The sequence below is a fragment of the Lissotriton helveticus genome, chromosome 3_1, assembly GCF_964261635.1.
Source record: "Lissotriton helveticus chromosome 3_1, aLisHel1.1, whole genome shotgun sequence".
Lineage (NCBI taxonomy): Eukaryota > Metazoa > Chordata > Amphibia > Caudata > Salamandridae > Lissotriton > Lissotriton helveticus.
In genome coordinates this window covers 1,205,303,804-1,205,330,747 of record NC_136061.1, presented here as the reverse complement: position 1 = coordinate 1,205,330,747, position 26,944 = coordinate 1,205,303,804, and the positions used below count along the sequence as shown (strand labels likewise).

General features: G+C 47.1%; 1 protein-coding gene across 1 annotated transcript in view; it reads left to right on the top strand.

Annotated features, from left to right (window-relative positions):
• BUD13 (BUD13 spliceosome associated protein) overlaps positions 1-26,944 on the top strand; it is a 180,274-nt gene that overhangs the window by 92,979 nt on the left and 60,351 nt on the right. Inside the window, exon 5 of the mRNA XM_078681868.1 lies at positions 23,618-24,402. Within this exon, the coding sequence (XP_078537994.1) occupies positions 23,618-24,402 (785 nt within the window). The remainder of the gene's footprint in view (positions 1-23,617; positions 24,403-26,944) is intronic.

Sequence of the window (26,944 nt, the reverse complement as noted above, 5' to 3'; positions counted from 1 at the left end):
CAGGACAGCGATTCATGCGGTAATCATGCCACATATTAATTATGCTAACATTCTGTATCTTGGTGCGCCTGAGTATCTGCTTCAGAGACTGCAGGTGGTTTAAAACACAACAGCAAGGTTTCTTCTGAATGTTCCTTGATTTGTGTCGATTTCGCCCCATGAGAAGGCTCTTCATTGGCTACCCGTGAAGGAGAGGATCCAGTGTAAAGTCTTGACTATAGCACATCAAGATTTTTATCTCCCTGGGCTCCGATATCTATCTACGAGACTAAAACATTACCTTCTGAGTAGATCTCTACGCTTGTTGGATGAATGTTTACTGCAGGTCCCCAGGATCAGACGCCTACCTCGCGACTCATGCTTTGAAACCGCTCCCACTTCATCTTCGGAAGATTAAATCTGAGAACCTATTCAGAAAAAAACATCAAAACTTGGTTATTTGAACTGGCATTTTGAGATGGTCTTCTTGTGATTGAGTTAGTCTGCAGTCTTCCCAGCACTGGGGCATTCTTTTTAAGTAGCTGTAGTGCTTTGCAAATGGCTTGATTGGTTGATCACTGTTCCCCCATAATAGGGTTGTTGTGAACCCCTTAGAATCCTGGGCTCCAATAGAACTGCAGCTCCTGAACTATTAATAGTTGCGGCTCTATGAAGCAGGCTTCTCCTCTGCCTCATCCACCCCGTCCTCATCATGCCAGGTCATAACTCCAGTCTTGCAACAGGCTCTTTATTCGATACAGGAAACAAATTAGCTCCATTATGTCCCCTTTCTTTCCAGCAAGGGTTTCCTCAGTCTTAATGCTAGTAAGGAAAATAATAATTCTCTGATTTGTAGAGCACGACTAATCACCCTTAAGTGTCTCTAGGCACTATTCCTAGGCACAGGGAAATTAAGTGATTTGCTCAGAAGCACAGGATGTTTAGCCGAGACTCAAAGCTACATCCCCAGCTCCAAAGTCGGGCAGCTCTAGCTGTTATGCCACACCCTCTCCCTACAGGCCCAATGCCGCGTTTGTAAAGTGAGACTGTCATAATTGTGATGGAGTGGGCCCTTCACACCCAAGTGCCCCTGCACCTTCTTCATCAGTAATGATAGCTGCTGGCTCCTTTGTTAAAAACATGGGCCCCCATTTTGCCCCATATTCCACCTCACTATCTCTTCAAAGCCCAAAGTAAGATGTGTCCTCTGCTTCAGTTTTTACCCTACCATGGGCCATTACTCCAAGGGCCAAAGCAATACTGACACAGAAAGAATGCATTGGGCTCTAATACAATCAATGAAAAATAGTAAAACAGCCATAATTGGGGTTAGTTGTCCCCCTCACACCCCTGGGCCTGAATGCCCCAGTACCTGCAACATCCATGATACCTACAGCCCTGCACTGTGAAGACAGGGAAGGGACGAAAGCCAGAGAAACCAGCATTCACATCAGGATCACATCAAACACTGGAGTGCACTGGGAAATGTACTCATTGGTAACCCTCCACCTACAACTTTGTAGCAAAAAGAGACCCAATCAGGAAGCCAACAAAGTGTTCTATAGAACAATGGTCTGTAGTAAACATCAGTTTCTCTTGTCTCAGTTGTTGCTCAGCACTGTATGAGACCAACACACGTCACAGGCTGCTAAAAAGCATCATTACAAAGGACACCCAGATTAGGGAGAAGACCGCTCACGGTAGCTGCATAGGGGTATCACGGAATAGCCATTCATCATGACCAGGGCTTCTCCTGGTCGGCACCTTGCTTTTGTGTAGATAGGCAGGAACTAGGGAGGAAGGGATGTGGGACTGGGTTTGTGGGGACCAAACCGCTTACTGGCCACCCACGTATCATGACATAAGTAAGCTCCTGTACGTAACTCACTCTGACCCGTAATCTGAGTAGAGTTAGGTTAAGAACATCAGGCCAAAACAACTGGCGTCATAATTCCTCTATTGATATAGCACAGTGTGAGTAGACAAAAGTTAAACTGTGCCAGTAGACTATTAATAAATTATTAATATGGGCATAATAAAAATCCACCAACACACCAAAGACCTATTCTGTAACGAATAGGTCAGCATGTTTCAATGCCAGTAGTTCAGGGACACAAGAATATGCAGTACAAAAGTGTCTCCCCAAAGCAGATGCGCCTTGACCCAAAATAGATTATACATGCCAGATCACCAAGTGTAGGGCTTCCATAATGACTACCTTTACCATCCTCGGCCACAGTCAATGTAGTAGGATGGTATGGCAGGAGTGTGCTTCACAAGCCACCAACAATCCTGGTAGAAAAATATAGTAATGTGCTCACCAAACCAGGAAAGCGAAACCTTCATATCTTAGATTGGGCCAGTGTGTGAGCTTTGTGTGCCACTCCTAGTCAGCAACAGCTCCGAAGTGGAACATCAAGGGTGCACTGGGCCCTATTGTAATAAGGAAGGCAAGTGAGGCAGCATAATTGGTGTTCAGTTGACTGCTCACACCCCTGGGACTCGATGCCACTGCACCTGCAGCACCAATGTTGCCTATAGGTCTACGCTGTGAAGCCAAGGGAGGGACAGAGAGCTAAAGAGGGAAAAGGCCTTCACACCAGAGTGCCTACTACATGAAAGAATTGTGACTGTGTGCAGCTGGTTATTCACCAAATGTAAAATATGCTCTGGAGCAAATATATGCTTTAATTGATGGACCACTTAAATCTTCATGGTAACAAAGATTAGTTGTTTCGTAAGATAATGTAAGGGTGTTACTGAGTTCTGAAGGGCGTTCTTTAAATACACATACAAATGTTGCACTAGGTTAGGCACTTATTTAACCCCACCACCACACTCATTGACCCCGTTTCAGTAGGACTCGAGCACTCGGGATCAAAGTTTCCATGGTGCTTTTTTATGCAATTTATGCACTACGACAAACTAGGCCATGCTTCCAGGCCATATTTATTTACAAGTACTTGCTGATACATTTGCACTGCTTTGGGAATACGGAACGTATCCCAGGGTGACGTGCCCCACAGTTTGAAGACCTCTGCACTATATGGATTCGACAAACATTGCATGAGGGAGAGTGAGCATTGTTGCATTTTAACTTCTTGCCAAGAGGATGGATCACTAAGCTTGAACGTTCATGGCTGTCGAAATGCATCTTTCTGACCATCATGAGTTCAAATCCCAGCAATGCATAATCTGCCTTCCATCTTACGAGGTGGGTAGATAGAGTGCCATATACTATGTGATGGTAATATCTGTTATATGCAGCTCTTGAGAACAGTGTGTGCTACTTAGTGCTGTATTAAAACAAGTTATCTGAATGAAAAGTCTTTCTACTGATTATTTTCCTCTTTAATACTCTTCCATGTTCCAGACTATTCTTGAAAGCTTTTCTCCATAGCGCAACCCTGGTGGTAGGGAGGTGGGGGGCAGTTCTGTTCAGTGCTGCATGGGACATCCCAGTGATATCACCAACCCCATTATTCACCACCCCTGTTGAACTGAAATCCGTTCCCTTTTTTCACACCTTTGTGCTGGAACCCCATTCTCCTCAAAATCTCACAGTGCAGCAACCTATCCCTCCTCAAGAGCTCCTGTTTTAAACATTGTGGTGATTGTGTGGGGCATATATTGATTACCAACCTCCATGACATCTGTCTATGGAGCCTGGTCTCTGTTTACGACTCTAAACCCAGCAAGTCATGCCACAGCATACACCCAAAGGCCATTGAAGAGAGGGAAGCCAAGCTCTTTATGGATATGGCCAAGGACACCAGAGGCAGACGTACACCTACTGCATTGTTGAAATTCTCCTGCAGAAAACTCAAGAAAAAGAGAAAGAATGGAAGCAAACATAAGCGAGGTGCGCCACCTAGGCTTATTGTGGACTCCTCTTTGGAGCCAGAGCTGGGTCAGATTCTCACACCACAGGAGATAGTGCTGCCAGAGGCTCCTACACTGGCTCCCTCCATCTCAGGACAACTGTACCTTGATTTTCCAGTACCAGGAGCTAATCCAGCTTCTTAACCTCAATGCCATGTTGAGGTTATCAGACGTGCTATGGTCCCCTCTGGAGCACTTCCAGCCCCATGGGACAAGTGGGGATACCATTTTGGTTCACACCACTGATTCTTCTGTTGCTACCATTTGCTTCCTTTTTGCTTCTCCAACCTGTGCTGCCACTATCGCCTTCGATGCAAGCACTGATGTAATCCAAGCACTCACTTCCTGTGGCAGTACTTGTGTCTGCTTCAGGGCCAGCGGCTTAAGGATCTCAACCTCTGGCCCAATACATTGGTCCGGATAGGAGGCACAAGATCAGCTGGAAGACTGGCAGTTCCAAGAACATACTACTCTTTATGACATCTTTGGCTCGGATCTGAACAAAAGTGTCTTCTGGAGCCCATACAGGACTTTCAGGGGCCGGCTACTTCTCCGGAGTTCAAGTTTCTGGACCCTTTTGGGTCCTCTCCCCCTAGTACAACCTCTTATTACTACATGAGGAAGGTACCAGAGGTTCTTGAGTTGTCCCAGCCCATATCGAAACTAAGGCAATTATCTTAACTGAAGTTCTCAAATCTTCAGCCACCACTTTGGATCCAGTGCTCCCATTTAATGAGGCTCTTTTAGGCTCTGTACTGGCAAAGTGGACCAAACCATCTGCGACTTCTGCAGTCAAAAAAGTAATTTCGAGGAGTTATAGACCTCCTCTGGGTGACCCATCTTTTTTAGCAGAGCCTAAAATGATTGAAGCTTGGACAAAGAAAGTCTTTGCAGTCCGGAACCTAGCCTTGAAATCACTGAATGCCAGATGTCTGTTAGGGCGTTATGTACACACTCTCCGGAACATGTCATGTGCACCAATCAGGCCCACTTTCAAGACCTTATTAGATGAGGCCTATCAATGTCAGGGAAAGTCATTCAGTCTGGCCTGGATACAGCAGATTTAGTCTTCCGGACAATTGGGGCGCCAGTCACTGTCAATAGACCTGGCTGAGAACCTTCTGCTCTCCTCTAATGTTCATTCTACTCTGATAGACGTTTTTTTTTCAAGATTACAAGCTATTTAGGTAAAAGGACGACTCAGCCTTCGAAAACTTCAAATTCATTTTTGCCATGGCCTACTCCTTTGGAATGTAGCCCCAAAGGAAAGCATTTCCAGGGGTTTCAGAAATGTTCTGGCTTTGAAGAGGCCTCAATGTCCCTCAATGCCAAGCAGCACTTCCTCATCCGCAATCTCACAACCCTATTCTGCAACAATGAAGGGGCTATGGAATTGTTAGAGGCTGTACAACACGTTATGCAGTCACTTTCCTAGCCAAATCGGAACCAGCTTTAGTTCTCCCTTGTCTGCCCATTTGAGACTGGTGGGAGGCTAGGTGTCCTTTTTCCACAGACCTGAAATTCCATAACTTCAGACCAGTGGCTCATACAAGTTGTGGAAAAGGGGTACCAGGAAGGGGGGTCTCCTTCCTGGAGCCCCTCCTCTTTCTGATCTTTCACAGGAACACCTCTGCAGCAAGAGAGGGCAGCCTTGGTTCAGTTGAGCTGTGGAGTTGGTGCCAAAGCAGGAGATTGGTCAAGGTTGGGTCTCTATTTGACAGTAGTTTGCACACTGTCCAAGCAGGCCCCTTCACTCTAGTCAGGGTAAGTTACACACTCAGAATAACCTGTGCTCACCCCTTTGGTAGCTTGGCAAGAGCAGTTAGGCTTATCCCCAGAGGCGATGTGTAAAGTATTTGTACACAAAGTAACACAGTGAAAACACCACAAAAGTACTCCACACAAGTGGAGAAAAATAGACAATACTTATCTGAGTAAAACGAGACCAAAATGACAAGAATCCAACATACACCAGTAGAAATACGAATTCTTCAATGTTAAATGCAGTTCTAATGCTTAGAAACACAATAGCTCCAACTGGGGCTATAAGGACGTGGGTAACAAGGTACAATCTCAAAGTTCGGAGCCGACCGCGATGGAGCGTGAGCCGGCTAGGGATTCGTCAGTCCATAGTTATATTACCTTTGAAAACGATAACAAAACAAAGATGTTGTGAGGTACCGTGGAGGTGAGGCGTCAGTGTGGCACTGGTTCCTTATGTCAGTGCAGGTAGGTGGCACGTCGGTGCTTGAGACGGCATGTTGCACAAGGGAGGTGAGGAGTCACTGAAACAAGTGAGGAGTCGGTTTTTAACGGCGGTGCGAAATCATTGAGTCAGTAGAGACCGGGACCTTGTAAGACTAAGGGAAGGTGCTGCGCCATTGGCGGCGTTCATTCGGTTCTTTACGATGATGTCGGGTCGATGAGGCATCCATTGTCAAGTCACGCAGCGTCGACTTCACTATGTTGATGTCGCACAATGGGCCCACAGATGTGGCGGAGCCAGAGTCAGGTTTCACGAAAAGTCGGTGACACAGCTCTTGGGACTCGCACTGTAGTGGTTATGCAGAGGGGCTGCAACGGCGTTGCTGCGTCTGCGGACACCATGGCTCTGATAAAGGCAGTGGCACGGTGTCGAAGTGTGGCACCAACTTTGAAGTCAAATTCAAAGTTGGATTGCTGGTTTCTTCTTTGGTGAACTCCGCAAATTCACTTCCAAGGACCCAGGAACTGGATTTGGCACCACTTGGCAGAGTGGGGCTCTCAGCAAGAAAGCCTAAGTGCTGCAGGGGAAGTCTTTGATGGCCATGAGACTTCTTACTAGGAGGCAAGCTCAGAACAAGCCCTTGGAGAACCTCAGAAAGCAGGATGTAGAAAGCAAAGTCCAGTCCCTTCACTCCCAGGACAGAATCAGCAAGCAACAAGCCAGCACAGCAAAGTGGCAGTCTCTCCTGAAGCAACACAGCTCTTCTTTTTGGCAGAATGTCCTCAGTCCAGAAGTGTCTGAGTATATGGTGTCAACGTTTCAGTACTTATACCTATTTCAGCCTTTGAATTAGGCAAACTACAAAGGAAAGTCTTAGTAGTGCCTTTCCTTGCTCTGGCTCCAGACACACTACAGGGGGTGGAGATTGCTTTATGAGCACTATTCAGGTGCAAGTGTCAACTCCTCCCACCACTCTAGCTCAGGAAGACCCAGAAGCCTAGTGATGGGCCATCGGGATATGCAGAACACACTGTGTGTGTGTGGGGGACTGTCTAGAGTGAATTTAAAAAGCCCAACTGTCATACAACTTAGACGTGTTTTCTAGGGATAGACAGAGACACACAATGGTTAAAGTAAGAGAATGTCTACTTTATAAAAGTGGCTTGTTCAGACCTGCAGTTTAAAAACGAACTTCACTAAAAGATGTATTTTAAATTGAGTCCAGAGACACCAGCTTCCAATCGGCAGATCCACTTGTAAAGTGTTACAAGGCAGCTCAAATGCTAATCTATGGGAGAGATAGGCCCTGTTGTAGTGAAAAACGAATACAGCAGTTTTTCACTACCAGGACATGAAAAACTAAAAGTACATGTCATACCTTTTTAAATACACTGTACCCTGCCCGGGGGCTTCATAGTGCCTACATTAGGAGTGCCTTACATGTAATAAAAGGGAAGGTTTGGGTCTGGCAAGTGGGTGCACTTGCCAGGTCGAAACGGCAGTTTAAAACTGCACACACAGACACTGCAGTGGCAGGTCTGATACATGTTTGCAGGACTGCCCGCGTGGGTGGCACAATTAGTGCTAGAAGGCCCACTAGTAGCATTTGATTTACAGGCCCTGGACACACACTGCACTTCACTAGGGACTTATTAGTAAATCAAATATGCCAATGAAGGAGAAATCAATCATACCATGATTTAGAGGAAAGAGCATGTGCACTTGTATCACTGATCAGCAGTAGTAAAGTGCCCAGAGTCCTGAAGCCAACAAAAGAAGGTCAGAAAGATAGGAGGAAGAAGGCAAAAGTTTGGGGATAACCCTGCAAAAATGGCCAGATCCAACAGTGCCAGAGCAGGAGATTTATCAAGGTTGTTCCTCTTGGTACTTCCTTGTTCCAAAGAAGGAGGGCAGGTTCTGTCCAATCTTGGATCTCAGGGTATTGCGCTTTTTCCTGTGCAAGGAGAAGTTCAAGATGCTACACCCTGCCCAGACTTTTTTTGCACTTGATATATGGAGGTTGGATGGTGTCCATTTACCGATCCTGAAGTCCCGGCGGAAGTACTTGTATTTTGTGGTGAGTGTAATTCACTATAATTTTGTTCCTTCAACACCACAAGTCTTCACAAAGGTGATGGCAGTGGTGGCAGCCCATCTCAGGAGGTTAGAGGTTTCAGTTTTTTCCTAGCCAGACGGCATGCTGTTGAAGGCCAGGTGCGGTCGCTCCCACTGTTGATGGCTTCTTTACTGCAAGACCTGGACTTTTCCACCAGGATGCCCAAATCTAACATAAATCCCTCTCTGCACCTGTTGTTTATGAGGGCAGTACTGAATCCCACCTTTAGTCAAGTCTTTCTACCTACTTGGAGAACACATTACCTCTATGTGTCACTCCCACGCTTCCAGGAAAATGCTCAGATTCCAGTCCTGTATGTCCATTGCCTGCTCGGTCTGCTTCCTCCTTGCATCCTTCTAATCATGTATGCCTACAGGCATATGAGGGCTGTCCAGTGGTTCCAGCCCGAGGGGCCTTGCCGTTTCCATTGTAGTCATCGATGATACTGCAGCAGAGTTTGCTTTATTGTTGTGGAGGAGAACCTTTCCAGAGGGATGTCTTTCCAGTCTCCTTCACTCTTGGCCCCTGTAGTGATGGATGCCACCAGTCTAGGGTGGGGTGCTTATCTGGAGGAGCGTGAAATCAAAGCAATTTGCCTAGCGCTCCATGCATTCCTTCCTTCCCATCGCAGTCGCTCAGTCCAGATGTTGCCAGACAATACGACCGCAATGTGATATATCAACAAGCTAAGGGAGTAGGATACCAGTATCTCTATTGAGAAAGTCTAAGGCTCTGTTTCTGGGAACAGAACCATAGAATGGGGGTTATGTGAATTGTATAGCTGGCTTGCTGAATACCAGAACCAATTACCTCTGCGTTATCTTACCCACTAGTGGCATCTAGACCCATAGGTTGTGAAGAGAATCTTCAATCAATGGGAAATGCCCCATGTGGAGTTAGAATTGCCTCACATTCTGTGCCGTTCAACATCTGGTGCAAAGAGCTATGGGGGATTAGTTTTGTTGAAGTGCAATTTTCTTCTTTATTACGTGTTTCTTCCCATACACTTGATTCCTCGGTTTTGAGGTAGATCCACAGGACTCAAGTCATCTTTGTGGCTGTGGATTGGCCGAGAAGTGTGTTACATAGGCATTTTTGCATCCCTCTTTGTGTGCCCCGTTCATTCTTCCTCTTGGGGTGGATCTTCCCTCCAAATTGAAGGGGCCAGTTCTCCACCTTCAATCTTTAAAGTCTACTCTGTCTTGTGTGCAGATTGAGCGGGGACACTTGACCGTTTTCTAGCTGTCTGATGACGTGGTGGACTTGGTCTTTTCTGCCCTTCTTTCTCGATAAATCTATTTACTCGGGGACATGGCACAGGCTTGTCGCATAACTCACAGATCACCAGATTGACTCCTGGAAAGGGCAGCTTCTGGACATTCTCATGTTCACTTTCTTTATCCCAGGAAGGCTCTGCTGTGGATACAGTAAATGAGTATTTAGCTGCCTTGTCAGCTTTTCTGTGCCTCCCAGATCAACCGTCTCTTTTCGATTCTCCCATTATTTTACTTTTCTTGAAATGTTTGACTAATGTGATTCCACTGACGGATTTTTACTTGGTTCTAACTTTTTTTTATGGGAGCTCCTTCTGGGTCCCTTCATAGTTGTTCCTGAAGACATTTATCTCTAGTTTCCATTACTACGGCCAGGCGTGGCACTGGGTTGCACTGGGCATCCGGCTTTCTTTCACCACTTTTTATCCTGACAAGTTTGTCCTCTGAACAAGAGCTGCTTTCCTCTCGAAGGTGTTGATACCTTTCCATCTTGGTCAGTCAATCACTTTTTCTTCCTTCTTTCCCCTACAGCACTCCACAAATGAGGAGGAGAATGCATAAGCTGGATCCGAAATAAACAGTGAGCTTTTATATTGACTGCATGAAGGACTTGCATGATGACAATTAGCTCTTCGTAGAATATGTAAGCACCAGAAAATGAACACCAGTGTAGAAAAGGACCTTATATAGGTGGATTATTTTGTGCATTAAAGTCTGCTGTGCTATGGCCAAAAAAGAGCCACCAGAAGGCATTGGGGCACACTCAATGAGGGCTAAGTCTTCAACATCTGTCTCGGGTGGTGGAGTTCCTATAGGTGACACCTGCAGAGTAGCCACTTCTGTCCACACATTCGCTAAGCATAGTTTTATGGAATCTGAGGTGAGGAGGTTTGGGCAGTTCGTCCGGTCTGTGCTATCAAGGCCCTCCGTACTGTAGGTGGTTATTACTTGGAAATCTATTCAAGATGTGAGGAATCTGCAGGTAGAAGTATCCAATGCATCAGTTGGAAAAGTTATTTACCTTTTGATAATATTTCTGGATTCTTTTCTCTATACCAGCAGATTACTCACCAATTTCTCCCAACTCCTTGTTTGATGGAGGGTCATGGGCCAACATAATAGGGTTCTAAGTTTCTGTTGTTGCACTACATATCTTATCTTATGTCAACCTCTTCTAATGTCATTCTCATCCTACTGCTGCTTTGGAGTCCTGGAAAAAAGGTTTAGGAAGCCAACATTAGTAGAGCACTTAATAGGGCTGGCACTATCGGCATCAAATGGTGCCGGCTCCCCCTACCGTTAAGGTTGAGCCATGGGGAAGAATTTTCTAGGCCAAGAAGGCACCTGGAGAAGTATTTAGGATGTGAAGTCTCTGCAGGAAGATAAAGTATGCACCAAAACAAAAGTTTGATGTCATGTGTGACTGTATATAAGCATACTTTCCATAAGTCTGCCATCTAGGGTTGGGCTCAGAAGTATGCAAGTTGTTTTTCTTGAAATTAGTCTTTTGAGTCATGAAGTGTAGGTACTCTTTCTCATGCTTGCAATGCGCATTGTCCTTGACTCCATTGTTAGATTACTTTTCCCGCCGCCGGGTTCTGATGTGTTCTCCACTGCTCTGGTTCGATACCTTACTCAGGCTCTATCTGATACCATCAGTATTGTGCTTGATCGCGGTTCGATCACTACTTCCCTTCTTATGCCATCGATGTCCAATTCATCCAGGGGATCCAACTCGACCACGGCCCACTTGGGCCGTTGCCCTTCAGGGCACAACTTCTCTTCGATATTCAGTCCAGTGATGGAACGGACACCCTTTTGATTCTGCTCTTCTATCGTGCCAAGTTTCCAAGCACCGACCTACACTAGGTGTGTAACTTGTGCTTATCTCCTGAACACCAGAAGGGAACCTGTGAGGTCTGTAGGTGTTTGCAATCTAAAAAGACACTGAGAGATCGGAGGGCTTGAAGAATGCAAGTGTATTGATGAGATGTCGAAGATATGCCAGACCTCTTCGGTTGTGAGGATCTGTAATTCCTGGAAGAATCGCACTCATCGGCTGCAGATGAAGGCAACATCTCTCCAGATGACAGCTCTGGGTCTGATATGGAGTCAAATGACATCACTTCAAGGCAGCAACCTGTGAGTACTGTGCCCCCCTACATTACCACCACAACAGGCACTGGCAAAGCCTCACCAGTCTCACAAGCCAATGACTGTTGTTGGGCCACCACTGTCATCGGGCCATGGTCGGCACCGACTGGCTACTTCCAAAACGTCCAGCCACAGCTCGGCGTCGTAAAAACAGCCTCAACAGTAGGTCGTCGATCGCAGGGGCCCTCCCCATTCGATTCCACCCGACCTTCGGCGCCAGAATGCTCCACATCGGACACAAAGTGACCTTTGCCGTCAAAACCTTTGGAGCCAAAACAACAATCCACTATGACACCAGACAAATCAGCCACTGAGCCAAAGCCTTCAGCACTGAAAATGCCTGTGCCTAAACCGGTATCAGAGAGAAAAACATACATCTTCAAGGCATTCTCCAGACACTTCACAGCCAGTACTAGAGAGACTTCACCAAGAACTAGACTCTCAGCAAAAATATGTATGATCCTGATCAGGCCTCCGTATTAAACAGCACAGCCTACTAAAAGGCAACTATCTTTTGAGGATCAATTTATATTCCAGTTCCTCCAATGAACAAGAAGACAGAGGAAAAAGCCACCAGTCCAATGGACATCAGTCCACTACCACTACCTGCTGTGCACACTCCCTCATCACAGTTTTCACTGGTTCACAACACTGCTGAGTCACCTGAGGGTTCACTTCACTCTTTCACAGGGGACACAGGTGATGGTGAGCAATTTCCAATACAAACACAAGGAGATGATGAACGGAGCGCAGAAACTTTTCAAACATTCACCCCCAGTCACAGATCTGGGTTCAGTCCATCATCATTCTTTAGCTCACTTCACCACCTCAGTTCAGAACCAGCTATATGCAAATCAGTCTTGACTCTGTGCCTCATGGGAACAGTCTAGCCCGAACTGCTAAGCCAGGTCTTCCCTGAACTGGAGACAAGTATCCTGAGACCGGTTTCTGGGTAACACCCTTCCTCAGCCAGGAAAGCTTGAATCCAGTGGCAAAATGAGCAAGGGAACCACGTCTGGGCATACCCTGCCAGCTTAGGGCGAACAAAGCGAACACAAGGAGATAATGGGCGGATCGCTGAAACTTTTCAGACAATCACCACCAGTCACAGATCTGGGTTGAATCCATCATCATTTCGGGCTGGACTGTTCCCATTGTGCGCAGGGTCAAGACTGATTTTGCATATGGCTGGGTTCAAACTAGAATGGCATGGTTAGCAAAAAAACGATGATTTAGGCCCAGATCTTTGTACTGGGGTGAATATGACATTGTTCTGCATTCTGTCCATCTAGTGTTCATTTTGCATTTGTCATACCGAGTGGGATGGGTATGCCCAGACGTGGGTCCTGTGCTCTCCATGCCACTGGAGGCGAGCTATCCTGGTTGATGAGGGCTGAGACCCCGAAACGGGTCCTAGGTTGCTTGTTCCCAGTCCAGGGAGGACCTGACCTGGCAGTTCGGGCTGGACTGTTTCCATTGGGCGCAGGGTCCAGACTGATTTGCATATGGCTGGGTTCAAACTGGAATGGCATGGTGAGCAAAAAAACAATGGATTTAGGCCCAGATCTCTGTACTGGGGTGAATGTATGACATTGTCCTGCATTCTGTCCGTCTATTGTTCTTTGAGCAATTTCCAATACCACCTTAATATGATTGGGACTCATATGAAGCAGATCCACACAAAAAAACGATTGCGATCTCTACTAATCATAACCTTTCCCTCCTGATGACGCCACTACTTATCACAACCTTATAAGTAGGGGAGGCACTTTCCACAAAGTGCCACTTCACACTGAGTCACCAGAAGGCGACTTCCTATTTTAGAACCTCTCTTCTATTCACCCCTCAACGCAATACCTTCTAATGCTCAAGGGTATGCCCAGACACACTCATGACATTTTCAGTGACCTAGTTAAAGCCAGGGTTGTTATTTACACCCGGCCCCCAACAACAAATAAAGTGAACAAAAGGATAGACGCTGTGGGTAAAAGAGTGGCAGCGCAATCTGCCAACCATTGGAGCATCGCATACTCCATTGGTCTCTTATCACGCTACGATAGTGCCCACTGGGATGAGATGGGAGACATTCTCCAGCATCCCTCAGAGGTGTATAAGTAAAGAGCATCACAGATTGCCACTGAGGACAAACTAATATTGAACACAACTATACATTGTGCACTTGACACAGCTGATACATCAGCTAGAGGAATCAATTAAATCCTGCTTCTCAGAAGACATTCCTGGTTAAGGGTGTTGGGTTTCAAACCTGAACTTGTTAGCCCATCTCCTTCGACAGCGAACATCTTTTTGGGCCCCAGGTGAATACCTTTTTAGAAAGGTTTTAAAAAAAGACAAGACAGTGAAAACAATGGGAGCATTCCAAGGTCAATCACAATGTTGCTCCTTTCACCGCTCACCGTTCATCGTATCATGGAGGGTCCAAAACCACCTCCCCTGAGGCCTCCACCACTTAAATAAGAAAGAAGACCCATTACTAGAGTCTGCTATACAGCACAGTGAAAACGCTTTTACTATTGTCATTCAAAGGATATTAACCCCCTTAACAGCAAAGCCTCAAGACATTGTCGGTTACCCTCTCCATTTACAAACCTCTGGGTTAGCCTTCACTTCCAAGACTACACCTAGCGGTGGTCGCAGCATATCTCCAAAATACGGAAAAAATGTCTATATTCAGGATTCCTGTCATTAAAACTTTTCTAGGGGGTCTCAAAAGACTTATCCCGTCTAGGGTCCTTCAACATCAGCTTGGAAACTCAATGTTGTGTTAACAAGGTTAATGGGTATACCATTGGAACCTTTACACTCGTGCCTCTCCAGTTTCTATCCTGGAAAGTTAAGTTCCTGATTGCAGTCACTTCACTTAGAAGTGTCGGTGAGCTTCATGCATTTACTCCTGAAAAAACATTCTTCCAACTTCATGGAGACAAAGTAGTACTACATACAAAACATACATTTGTTTCAAAAGTGGTCAACAGTTCCACTTAAATCAATCTATTGAGTTACCAGTATTCTTTCCACATCCCAATTCCGTTGCTGAAAGAGCTTAACAGACACTGGATGTTAAAAGAGCTCTCATGTATTATATTGACAGAACTCAATCATTTAGAGCAACAACACCACTATTTGTTGCATTCTATAAATACATAAAGGAAGGGCTATCTCTAAAGCATGCATTTCACGTTCGATTGTAAAATGCATCAAAACTTGTTATACTAAAGCTAAACAAACTCTAAAGGCTCACTCTATTCGCAAAAAGGGAGCTTCCATGTTATTTTTAGGCAATATACCTATGGTTGACATATGTAAGGCAGCTACATGGACTGCACCTCAAACATATACAAAACATTACTTTGTAGATTTATTTTATTTATTGTATTTTATTTATTTTCAAGAGTTTTATATAGCGCTGGCTAGACCCGGAGGTATCAGAGCGCTTTACATGTGCATCAGATCATAGTTACTAGTTACATCATAACAAAAGTTACATAGTTCTTAGAGCATGGCCACATAGTTACTGGTAAGGTCGAGATAAACAATAAGCACAAATACGTTAGGGGAAAAGCATGCAAGGTGAGAGAATATGGGGGGGGAGTTGGAGCAGGGGAAGTAGACAGATAATGAAGGCGGGAAAGAGGAGGGTAGGGTGAGAGACACAGCATGGGAAGAGGAGGGGAAGGGTGACGGGTACACAAACTGGTAGAAGAGTCAAGGCAAACGTCCAAAGTCCAGTAAGCTGTGATCCCAGGGGAAGTGGTGTTACTTCCCTATCTCTGTTGCGAGAGGCTCCCTTTGCGCAGTGGACTCTCTCAGAGAGGTCTCTGAGACTCCAAGGCCTACATACTGGATCCTTTCCCAGAAAGGGGAGAGGAAGTGCTTTGGCAAGGGGTGCCATACCATACCTCATGTGTGAGTGGCTCCCTTGGCGCAGTGGACTCACTCAGCGGGTTCGCTGATACTCCAGAGTATAAATATTGGATCTTTCCCCAACAAGGGGAGAAGGAGTGCTTAGTCAAAGGGCACAAAGGACAGAGGGTAGGCAGAGTAGCGGGCAAGGGGAGAGAATTCGGGGGGGAGGGGATAGGAGCTAGGGACAAGACAATGAGGAGAGACAAAAAGAAGTCTGTCTAAAGACCGACTGGGTAGGTGACGACCAAGGAGGAACTCCACGGCCCATCTCCCCTATAGCTAAACTAAGTAGCTCCATCGGGCGTCAGACAAAATAGTTCAGTCTCAATACATTGAGCGAGGAGGGAAGGAGAGACATAAATAGAGGGCGGATGCTGTAGGAGACTGCAGGAGAGACGAAAGGAAGTGCAACAATGTGGTTCAACAATATATAGGAAAAGATCAAACAAGTAAACATTATATCAAACAGTCAGCAATACATTAGGGGAGGAGAGAGAGGAGCGAGAAAGTAGTGGGGGGGGGGGGAAGGGGAGGAGAGAAAGTGAGGTTGGCTAGACCCAAAAGGTATCAGAGCGCTATACATGAGGATCAACAATGTATCAGACAAGATCAACAATTACACAATACATCAAAAATAAAAGGCAATACATTAGGAGAGGAGAGATAGGATAGAGAAAAGCATTGGAGGGGGCGGGGGAGGTGGGAAAGGGAGGAAAAAGAGAAAAGACAACAAGGAGAGACAAGAGGAAGTCTGTCTAAAGACCGACTGGGTAGGTAACGACCAAGGAGGGAATCCACGGTCCATCTCCCCTATAGCTAAGCCATGTAGCTCCATCGGGCATCAGACAAAATAGTTCAGTCTCAATACTTAGAGAGAGGAGGGATGGAGAGACATAAATGGAGGGAGGATGTGGGAAGAGACGACAGGAGAGATGCAAGGAAGTCTGGCTAAAGACCGACTGGGTAGGTGACGTCCAAGGAGGAAAATCCCCGACCTATCTCCCCTATAGCTAAACTAGGTAGCTCCATCGGGCATCAGAACAAATTAGCTAGATCTCAATTGACGAGGGAAAATTCGTAGATAAACAGGGTGGGTGCCAGGACAGGTGAGGGCAGAGGTCATTAGCAGGAAAGTGGAGAAGAGTAGAGCGGGCAGAGGTAGCGGATGGACGGGCCACACAGGCGCACACGGGTAGATGGAGGATCGCCATAAATCAGGAGGAAGAAGAGGGCATGTCAAATGAACAGGGCTAAGCGAATTACAGTTGCGGGAGTCCAACCGGAGAAATGGGTAGTAGAGCCCTCGGAAAACGCTGCTAGTTCGGTGTAAGTTTCCATTGTCATGATATGTCAGCAAGCCAAGGTGGGCCAAGCAATTCTACGTACACTATTTCAAAGAATCAAATCCCACACAGGTTAGCCACCGTTTTGAGAGGAAAACTGCTTTACAGTCTATGCTAAGCATGTGTATCTACTGCCACACATGCCATCAAATGGAAAATGTTACTTACCCAGCAAGCATTTGTTTTTGGCATGTAGTGCTGTAGATTCCCATGCGCCCACCCTCCTCCCTGGACACCTGTATGGTTTGCACTTCTATGCACTAAACATTACACTATTTTTCCATGGCCATCTCACTAGGATACATTATCCTTCACACTCCATCCTCCCCTCCCAAGCCGAAAACAATCTAACAATGGAGTCAAGGACCATCTGCATTGCATGCAAGAGGAGGAGTCACTACACCTCGTGACTCGAAAGTCTTCTTCGAAGAAAAGCAACTTGCACACTTCCAACATCTGATAGAGACATCTAGCCACAGATTCCTTAACTCAGAATATCCCCAGGTATCAGACTGGATCCGGAAAACTTTCTGCAGCAGCCGGGGGCGGCACTGCACGGCTCCGTCCTGACGTCGTCCAAGGACGGGACGTCAGCGGAACCATATATGCCCCTCCTGGTTCGCTGACGTCAGTTTTCTTCTTTTCCGTGTCCCAACGTGGATCCTGAAAAAACAGAGGTTCCTTGGCCTGTTTTTCGGGTCTTCTTGAGGCCTTCAGTGTGCAATGCTTTCGGGCTTTAAGGCATGTCAGACCTGTGCACTTCAGATGTCTGTAACGGACCAGCACGCCATCTGTATGTGGTGCCTAGGAGTGCACCACGACTCCAAAGAGTGCAACGCCTGTCAATGAATGAAACCAAAGTCCTTAAGGGAGCGTTGTATGAAATTGCTGGCCGCACAGCTGTCCGGTCCTGCACCTTCACGTCGACGCTCTCCTTCTCGGGATCTAGCCCATTCCAGAGGTCGTTCCTGCGGATGTCGTCGGAGGTGAGTAAGCACAAGTGTAAGTCACGGAGGTCTTTCTCCCATACGTGTGACACTGGCACCTGTTCCTTTCGCCCCTTACTAGGCATGGCCGTCCGGCAGTTGCCTCATTTGTACTTTCCCTTTCCGGGTGTCAGAGCGACGTGGGCCCAAATGGAGGCTTATTCCAAAGCACTCCACTCTCACTTTGGGTCACCCCCTCTCCCTGGTGCTCCTTCGGTTCCCACAGAGGTGGAAGGCACTCATGTCGGATCCTCTCTGGCGGATTCGCCCTCCGCGCCGGCTGTGTGCATTGACTCCGGTTCCGGAGCCGATACGACGCCGACGGGACACAGCCCAGAGGGCCCTCCCAATTGCCTGTCCAGCCCACCCCTTCATTGCCCTGAGCAACTTCCTGCGCTGACGTCAGAGGCGGCACCGGCTCAACGCCCAGGCGCCCAGGCCGAGTCCCCTTTGGAGGTCGTCGACGTTCAGACGACACCGACTCTCCGTCGGCCGATGTCCACGCCTCCTCTTTTGCATGAGGTTGGTGTCCCACCCGACTCCTCGGACATCGATGCGACTCCCACACGCCGATGACGGTGCCTACGCCTCCTCTTATGCAAGATATTGACGCTCCTCTGGACTCCCCAGATCTGAGGTCGTTTCGGTCCATGGTGCTGGTACCTTGGATTGTGTGGCCTTCGGTACAGCCTCCGGCTCCTCCACTTTTGCTGTCTAGCAGACAGATTAGTCTCCAACCATCTCCTACTGATAGTTTGTCACCTCCCCGGATGGCAACTGAGGCTAGTGCTGCCTACGCACGGGCTATTCACAGGGCAGTAGCTATTCGTTTTCAACCCCCTGTGGTTTCCCTGCCTTCTGATCCTTTGTTGGATTTTCTCCACATGGAGCCGGTTGAGGTGGAGCCTTTGCTGTCCCTTGGGGCATCTTTGTTTGACATCATGCTTAGTACATGGGCGAGGCCTTCCTCTGGTGACCCTGTTGATTAGGCCATTGCTCGTCGACAACGCCCTGCCCCGGATGATCCGCTCTGCCTAGAGCTCCGGGCCTAGTTGTTCAGGCGGCTTTTGACTTAGTCTCCCTCCGCCTTGCCACTGTTATCTCCCACGAGGGAGTCTAGGTGGTTGGACATCTGTGGTCGCCAGCTTTTCACCTCTGCCAGTGCTGGCATCCGTGCATTAAATGCGGCTTGCGTGTTCGCACGTGCATCCTCTACCCTTTGGGACTTGGTTGAGAACCTTCTTCCTTCTATTCCAGAAGGGCCTAGGGTAGAATTGCTTCGCCTTCTGCATGATGGCAGGGGAATGGTGCAATTTTCCCTCCGCTCTTCCCTTGACGCCACTGACTCGGTAGGATGAGCTCTTGCTCGGTCTGTGGCTTTGCGCCGCCATGCATGGCTGTGCGACAGTTGTTTCCCAGACAGTTTTCGGGATGCTCTTAGGGATCTGCCATTCAATGGCGAGGACCTTTTTGACTGCCACTAGGATTCGGCCGTCTCCCGCCTCTTGTCTGGGCTACCGTAAATCTTGCGGCACGACTTCCTGCCCTATGTTTTTCTTTGGCATAGGTAATGTTGTCTTATTTATTTGATTTATTTCTCAAGAAAAACACGGACCCGGGTGCTTGCATAGTGCCTGGATAGTGTAAGCGGTTGTTCCGCCATTTCATATTCTTTCAGTACAGCTGGGTGGCTGGTTCTGTCATCCTTCCAAGTGTGTTTTACCCAAGAAGACCCCCCTCGCAGGGATTGGGACTTACCCTATGTGGGGTATTTTCTGGCTATGAGGGGACTGCCTTAGCCTTGGTACACTCCTATTGAGTCTTCCTCATGCACATCCTTCTGGGGGTCAGGCTGTCCTATTTTCTGCTGCAATCGTCCCGTTAGCATCGCTCGATTACTCTTCGGTTGCAATTGGCTCCAGTTGTCTGTAGTGTTTCTAGGCCTCGGCATGGGTTCCTTGCCGTGCGGCCTCTCCCACACCTGCCTTGACGAGGTCCTTATGTTTTTTCAGCATTGCAGTGATCCTCTCGTCTATAATGGCTGCTATTTTTTTGACGGCCACTGGCTCTCGGTCCCTTGTTCCCTTCACTTCAGGCGCAGTTCTTTCACGGCTGACGCCCTGTCCTCGCTTTGCGCCAGGAACAAAAGCTGCTTTGCAGCACGCTTATTACTATTTCCGCAACCTTGGTACACCCTGGTATGTTTGCGTTGTTGTTTCTATGGTCAGCCCCTACTGGACTTGTCTTTCAAGGTAGCAGATTTACCATGTTCGTCTCTGCTGTACATTGTCTTATGGCCTTGTTTTCTGGCCACTTTACCAAAAGCAATTTTTCCACATTCCCTGCTGCTTCCGCACAGGTGTTTTCCACGCTTCTGCTTTGGGTTCATTCTGTGACACTCTCTAAGGGGAGTGTTCTCTTCAGGATACTCGCTTCTTGGGTCCTGGGACCTTTAGGTTGGTCCTGACTGTTTCCACTATCGTGCCTACTCCATCTCCTCCTCTGTCTTGCGGGGGACCATTGTTCCTCCTGGACGAGGGACGATGTTGCTTATGGGCCTGGACATTGTCCTGTCCTGTTCTGCTTCCACATGTCTGTTGGTACTTTTTGCATGCCCCCTAGTCCATTGTTGTGTTACGCTTCATTTTTTAGCATCTTTCTTCTTATTCGATATCTGCTGTGCTCTTACACAGTAGAATCGTGCTGGCAACGTTCCTTCATGTGGTGTCTGTGGTCTTTGACCTGGTCTGTTTGTGCTACAATTTTTTGGATGGGTGTCCGGCTTGCCTGGTCCCCTTTTTGCTGGTTGCCTTCTTGGTTCGTCTCTCGCATCTGGGCTGCTCACGTTACCCTATAGGAGGGTCTTTGCTATACTTTGCGTGGTTCTAACGTCCACACGGTCTTCTTATGTACCTTCCAGTCTACCGCTTAACTATCGTTCTTACTGTGAGTCCTGTTTTGGGCGCATGTGCTGGTTGCCGTCGGCCCTTTTACATATCTCTGACAGACCGGCTATGTACTGGCGTGTCTTCTGTTTCTCGTACCACCTGCATTTTCTGGCCGTGGGTTGACATCCTGCCACTGCTGTCATACGTATTTTTGCTGGTGCGGGTTTCAACAGTGCTTTTGTCCCCTGTTGTGCATACTGCACCGGTATGCTCTAACTTGGTCATACCAGTTTCCATCTCTCTGGGTCTTACTTACGGTTGGCACGCCGGATCCTGTGGATCTATGTGACCCTAGGTCGAGTTCCACTTCTTGGAAAGTCCTGCACTTTCCTTTTCACACTTACATATCTAGTATGTTTTCTTTCTCTCCCCGGTATACATACTGGGGTTTTCATGCTGTTCTTGGACGGCTTGTGGTGCCTTTGCCTCCCCATGTTTTCCACTCTTTTATGAGCTTCATGGTCTGGTGTGGCTGCGCTAGCTTGCGGTCCCCACCGTGTTTCGTCACCTTGTTGAGGGTAAAGTTCCCTCTGGAACTTTATGGGGTTCAGTCACAGACCTGCCTCCTCTATGGGTATGTCGTTTGTATCTATTCTAAGTTAAGGAATCTGCAGCTAGATGTCTCTATCAGATGGACGAGTTACTTACCTTTGGTAACGATGTATTCGATAGAGACACAATCTAGCCGCAGATTTCTTAACCCCCGGCCATCCTCCCCATTCTGCGATGACCTTTTCAGGTGGGGTTTTCTATACTCTCCTCCCTCCGGGTGGCTTGCCTTTCTACAAGGTGACTGTTTCACTTCACTCCAACACAAAGTGTTCATTCTGTTTTCATTGCTCTACTCTGCCTCTTCACATGATTTTGCGGTATGCTCCTATGTCATGTGTGCTTTCTAACCCTGTACCTGGATTTTACGGTGTGGGATCTATTTAGGTTTTTTGCCACCCTCCGCTCTCCCCTTCTCAGTCGCCTTGGGGTCTCTTACCACCCCTGCAACCCATTGGTTCAAGTCTATCGGCTCGGTCACATTCTATCAGTCTTTTATTGGGGTTGCGACGTCTCTTCTGGTAACGCCTTATGGTGAAATTGTCCTTGATCCTACGTTCTGGACTTGTGGTCCTTCACTGTTATACATTATAGTTGCAGGCTTCTGATGTCTGCCATGCTGTTTTTTCACATCTTCCTCTACCTCCACAGGTGGTTTGGCCTTCGCATTTGTGGGGGTGCTTTTCAGAGCGGTGCTCTGCTCTTCCTTCTACTAGTTTGCAGGATACAGTGCCTGCTGGCACTGTCCTTTGTGATTCTATTTATCTTCAATGTCTGCACTGTTCCCATATTCTCACCGTTTTTGGTGGTGGCTCTGCGTTGTGGCACAAAAAAGTTTCTCCACCGAAAACTGACTTCAGCGTGCCTGGAGGGGCATATATGCCTCCACTGACGTCACGTCTGTGGACGACGTCAGGGCGGAGCTGTACGTTATTGCCCCCGGCGTGCAGAGGTGCTGCTGCGGAAAGTTTTCCCGATCCAGTCTGATGCATGGGGATATTCTAAGTTAAGGAATCTGCAGCTAGACTGTGTCTCTACCCGATACATTGTTACCGAAGGTAAGTAACGCGTCCACTAGGTAGCGGACTTATGATAAGCATGTGAATCTACAGTACTACATGTCGCAAACAGATGCTTACTTGGAAAGCAACATTTTCCTTACTGAAGGTAAATATCTTTTTATTATTACCCCATCACCATTCCCTTGCCTCTCTGATAGTGATGTGGTATTAAATGCTTGCTCTTTAGTGGATGGGATAAGACTGGCATTAGTAGCAGATTGTACAATCACTCATGTTTGATGACATGATGTGACATGCATGAGATGGCTGTCCATGCACTTTTCATACATATGTATGCCCTTGTAACACTGCACTCCGAGGTAAGTAGACAGTGGTAGATAGTGAAAATGTATAAAATCCTTGCCCACCATCGGCTATGTCCAAACATTCTGCCAATCTGCAATCTTGTTTTGTGTGACTAACTTTGATCCCACTTTAGCCAACCTGTATTATGCTTTTATCAGTGAAGAAAATGGTCTTGTTGCTCCTGATTATTTAGCTGTCACCACAAAATATGCTTCTCCATATCCATTTTCCTCATGGAATGAAACTTCTCAAAGTTGAAGGTTGTGCCATATTTCTGTGAAGCTTAGCAGTTCTCTATATAGGTTGCTGCCGCCATCTGGATGTGGATGCTTGTTTAGGGATTTAAAATGCCACCACGGGGAACAGTCCACTGGGTAGAAATAGTGCGGAGGTGGCACATCCTAAGTCTGCTTGCTCTGCTCTGGGTGCAGTGAAAATCCAGTGACTTATTTGACTTGGTAGTGGTTGCACAACTACTTTGTCTTTGAATAATGGTCTGAATATGGCCGTGCCCATCCAATTTCATTATTTCACTTACCAACTGTGCTTGTCAGGGTACAGTGTGTAGCACCTGATTCCCACTTCCTCAATCCAATTATTCAGCCGAGTCCAAGGTATGGCACCAGAGCAAAAAGGCTGCAGCAGTAACCAAACTAAAGCAGTTGTAAATTATTTAGTCATAGAAATCTAGCAGCAGTTAACAAATAGTTGATATTTTTGAATAAAAGAAAGTATAGCAGAAACGTAATGTAAATAGGTGTACACAGAAGGGAGAGGTAATGAAAATGTAATGCAAATTTGTTCAAAGCAAAACTGACCTCAGATTGTAGCAGTTCTATTCATGTAGTGCTAGATTGTGAAACTGTTTATCTTATCTGTCTTTCAGCTCCGAACCCAGATCAAAGTCAAAGGAAACTGAGGGAGCTGATCATTCGGCCAAACTCTCACCACCGCGAAGAATCCGCCATGATTCCCCAGATTCCTCTCCTTCTCGCACAGTAGAAGAGCACTGTCTTGATTCACCTGAATCTTCTTCTCCCATTAAGGCACGCCATGATTCAGCAGAACTTTCACCACCCAGGAAAAGGCGCCATGACTCTTCAGACGAATCACCACCCAGAAAAGGGCGCCTAGATTCTCCAGACCAGTCACCACCCAGAAAAGGGCGCCAATACTCTCCTGATCAATCACCACCAAGAAAAGGGTTCCATGACTCTGTAGAACAATTGCCACCTAGAAAAAAGCGCCATGACTCTTCCGACCAATCACCTCCCAGAAAAGGGTTCCATGACTCTTCAGACCAGTTGCCAGCCAGAAGGAGGTACCATAACAATGCAAACCAATCGCCAACAAGGAAAAGGCACCATGACTCTCCAGACCTCTCTATACCTAGGAGAGGGCAGGGGGCTTCTCAAAACCTACCAAAACAGAAAAAAGGCCATCAAAACTCTCCTGATCAAGCACCACCCAAGAAAGGGCGACATTCTTCTCCAGACCAATCACCACCAAGAAAAGATCGTCATGACTCTTCAGACTCGTCACCACCAAGGAGGGGGCGTCAGGCTTCTCCTGACCTTTTCTTAATGAGGAAAGGCCGACATGACTCTCCTGACCTGTCGCCACCCAGGAAAGGACAACATTCTTCAACAGACCTGGCGCCACAGAGGAAAGGTAAGCAGGTCTCTACTGATAGTTCTAACTTAGTTCCTAAACCGAAAAAAACACTGTTTTTTTAAGAGCCGCAATTCCCTGTCTCATCGCAGCTCTTCAAATCTTTCTTCTCTCAGAAACAAACTACATGGTTCGAGCTCCGACATGTCTCCTACATGCAAAAAACAAATAAACATGGCACTCACTCGAGGTGTGTCCTGAGAGGCAAGCTTGCTTTCTCCTTTCTAATACTTTTTTTCTGCACCCTAACACCCTCAGGACCAGGAAAATATGTTCTGTTTACTCAATGTCCATTAGAGAATTTCTAAAACACCAAGGTCCCGATTTAGATCTTGGCGGATGGATTACTCCGTCACAATATCCCGTCCACCGAAATATAAATCCCCTCAGATATAATGGGATCTATATTTTGGTGGACGGAACATCTGTCACCATTGTGATGGAGTAACCCGTAAACCCTGATCTAAATCGGGCCCTAACTTTACACATTTGAATTCATTTATACTCATGCCTCGTTTAGTTTATTCACTCTATATTTTATCATGTAAATCATTAAATATTCATGTATAATAGATGTTGCATTTCATTTTTTTGTACCTTACTTGGATTATATTTATCTATATTTTTACATTTTGTTTGGATTTACTTTTTTAATTTGACTCGTGATTTGTTCTTGGTTAAAAAAGAAAACAGACACATGCCTCACAGTCTGGTCTTCAGCGTTCAACTTCACACTTACTGGTAGGTGCCTTGGCACTTGCCATCTTGCTTGTATTTATTAGAATACTAAGGATACAAATGAAACGCTTTAGTTTATCGTCGCACTGCTTCAGCTATCTGGACAGACAAGCGTTAAATTTTAGATACACTGCATGCATTTCTCTGGAACTTTAATTGCACCACTGATTCATCTTTCTTTTGTAGTTTGTTTCTTTTTATGTTTGTAAATGAAGCCACTTTGTAATTGGATCCATCATCTGGTAGGAGCCATTTATCTCTCTATAAAACCCTGGTTCTGATTTCCTTATTATGATGTTTGTATTCGCCCGTAGTAAAAGAAAAATAATATAGCTGCTCAACTGTAATGAGTTATTGCAGTTGAGTTCTGATGTTACAGTGCAAGGTCCCAGCAGCCTGGACCAATGGCAGGTCACAAAGCTTAATAATGACAGCTGACGTTAAACAAGGAAAACAAGAACTGGCTTTTTCAAAAAGAAAAAGAGACCATCAGACACGATATATTTATAGCAATGTGTTTATTTTTCCACTCTAAGATCATTGTAGGAAAGGTAGGATCTCTGCATGTTTTACCACAATCTGATCCTCAGCATTGTTTAACCTGACTTACATGAAATTGACCCTAATATAAATTATAAATTTTTTTTTAACAAAAATTCCTAATATTTTTTGGTGTGTTTAATTTCAGAATACAGATTTTCTTTTTCTTTCTTGTCTACTATGAATATGCAGTAGCAAGACATTAAGGAATCTGAAAGAAAAAGGTTAGTATTAGATTCCTTACCTTAGAATATCCCCAGGCGTCAGACTGGATCTGGAAACTTTTGCGTAGCAGTACCCTTGCGCGTCAGTAGGCGTCGTCTGCGGCTCCATGTCCGTTGTCGGCGTCGTTGGTGCCGGGATGACGTCGCCGGAGTACTTAGACGCCGCCCTCGCGCGCTGACGTCCGTTCCTATTTTTTCCGCGCCAGCAAGCGCCAATCCGGAAAAAGTGGTACCATTAGTTAATTTTTGACTAAACTTTTTCGATAATTTTTGATCTTTCTTCGAATTCGAACGACTCCGACGGTGCCGGTAGGGATGCCCGAGTTCAAGCCCTGCGTCGACTGCAACCGACTGATGTCTGTTACCGACCCCCATCGCCAGTGTCTTCATTGCCTGGGGCCCGACCACGATGACAAGTCGTGCCCCGACTGCCGGGCCTTGACATCGAAGGCGAGGCGGGAGCGGTCCCGCAAGCGCCTCGACCTCCGGTAGTCGGCCCCGCGCCATTCGAGGTCCCGGTCCGGAAGGAGGTCTAGGGACCGGTCGCGGGGCCGGAGTCATCCCGGCTCGGAGGATCGTCACCACTCCTCGACCTCCAAGTCCTCAGGTAAGAGGCACAAGAAGTTGAAGAAGCGACATCGCTCTTCCGACTCCCCCCGACGCTCGCGCGACGCGGCCGGGGGTTCGGGCGACACTGGAGCCGCAAGCCTGCTCCATACCCGCCGGTCCCTGGGCAGAACGCGACGCCGAAGGAGATCGAAGCCTTCCTCACGGCCATGAGGTCGCTCACTCCTCCGTCGGGTTCCGCGGCGCCTTCGGGCCAAGCGGCCCCGACTGGGAGCCCAAGCGGGCTGGGTGCTTCAGCCCCGGCACCGTTGGGTTCTTCGGCCCCGGTGCCGCTGGCGACTTCGGTCCCAGCGCCGGAGACTTCGGTCCCGGGTCATCCTTATGACCTCGCCGGCGCCGGCCCCTAGGGTGTCGCCTCCGGCGCCGTCCGCAGACGACGTCGTACCCGGACGACATCGTCCCCGGTCCCCCCC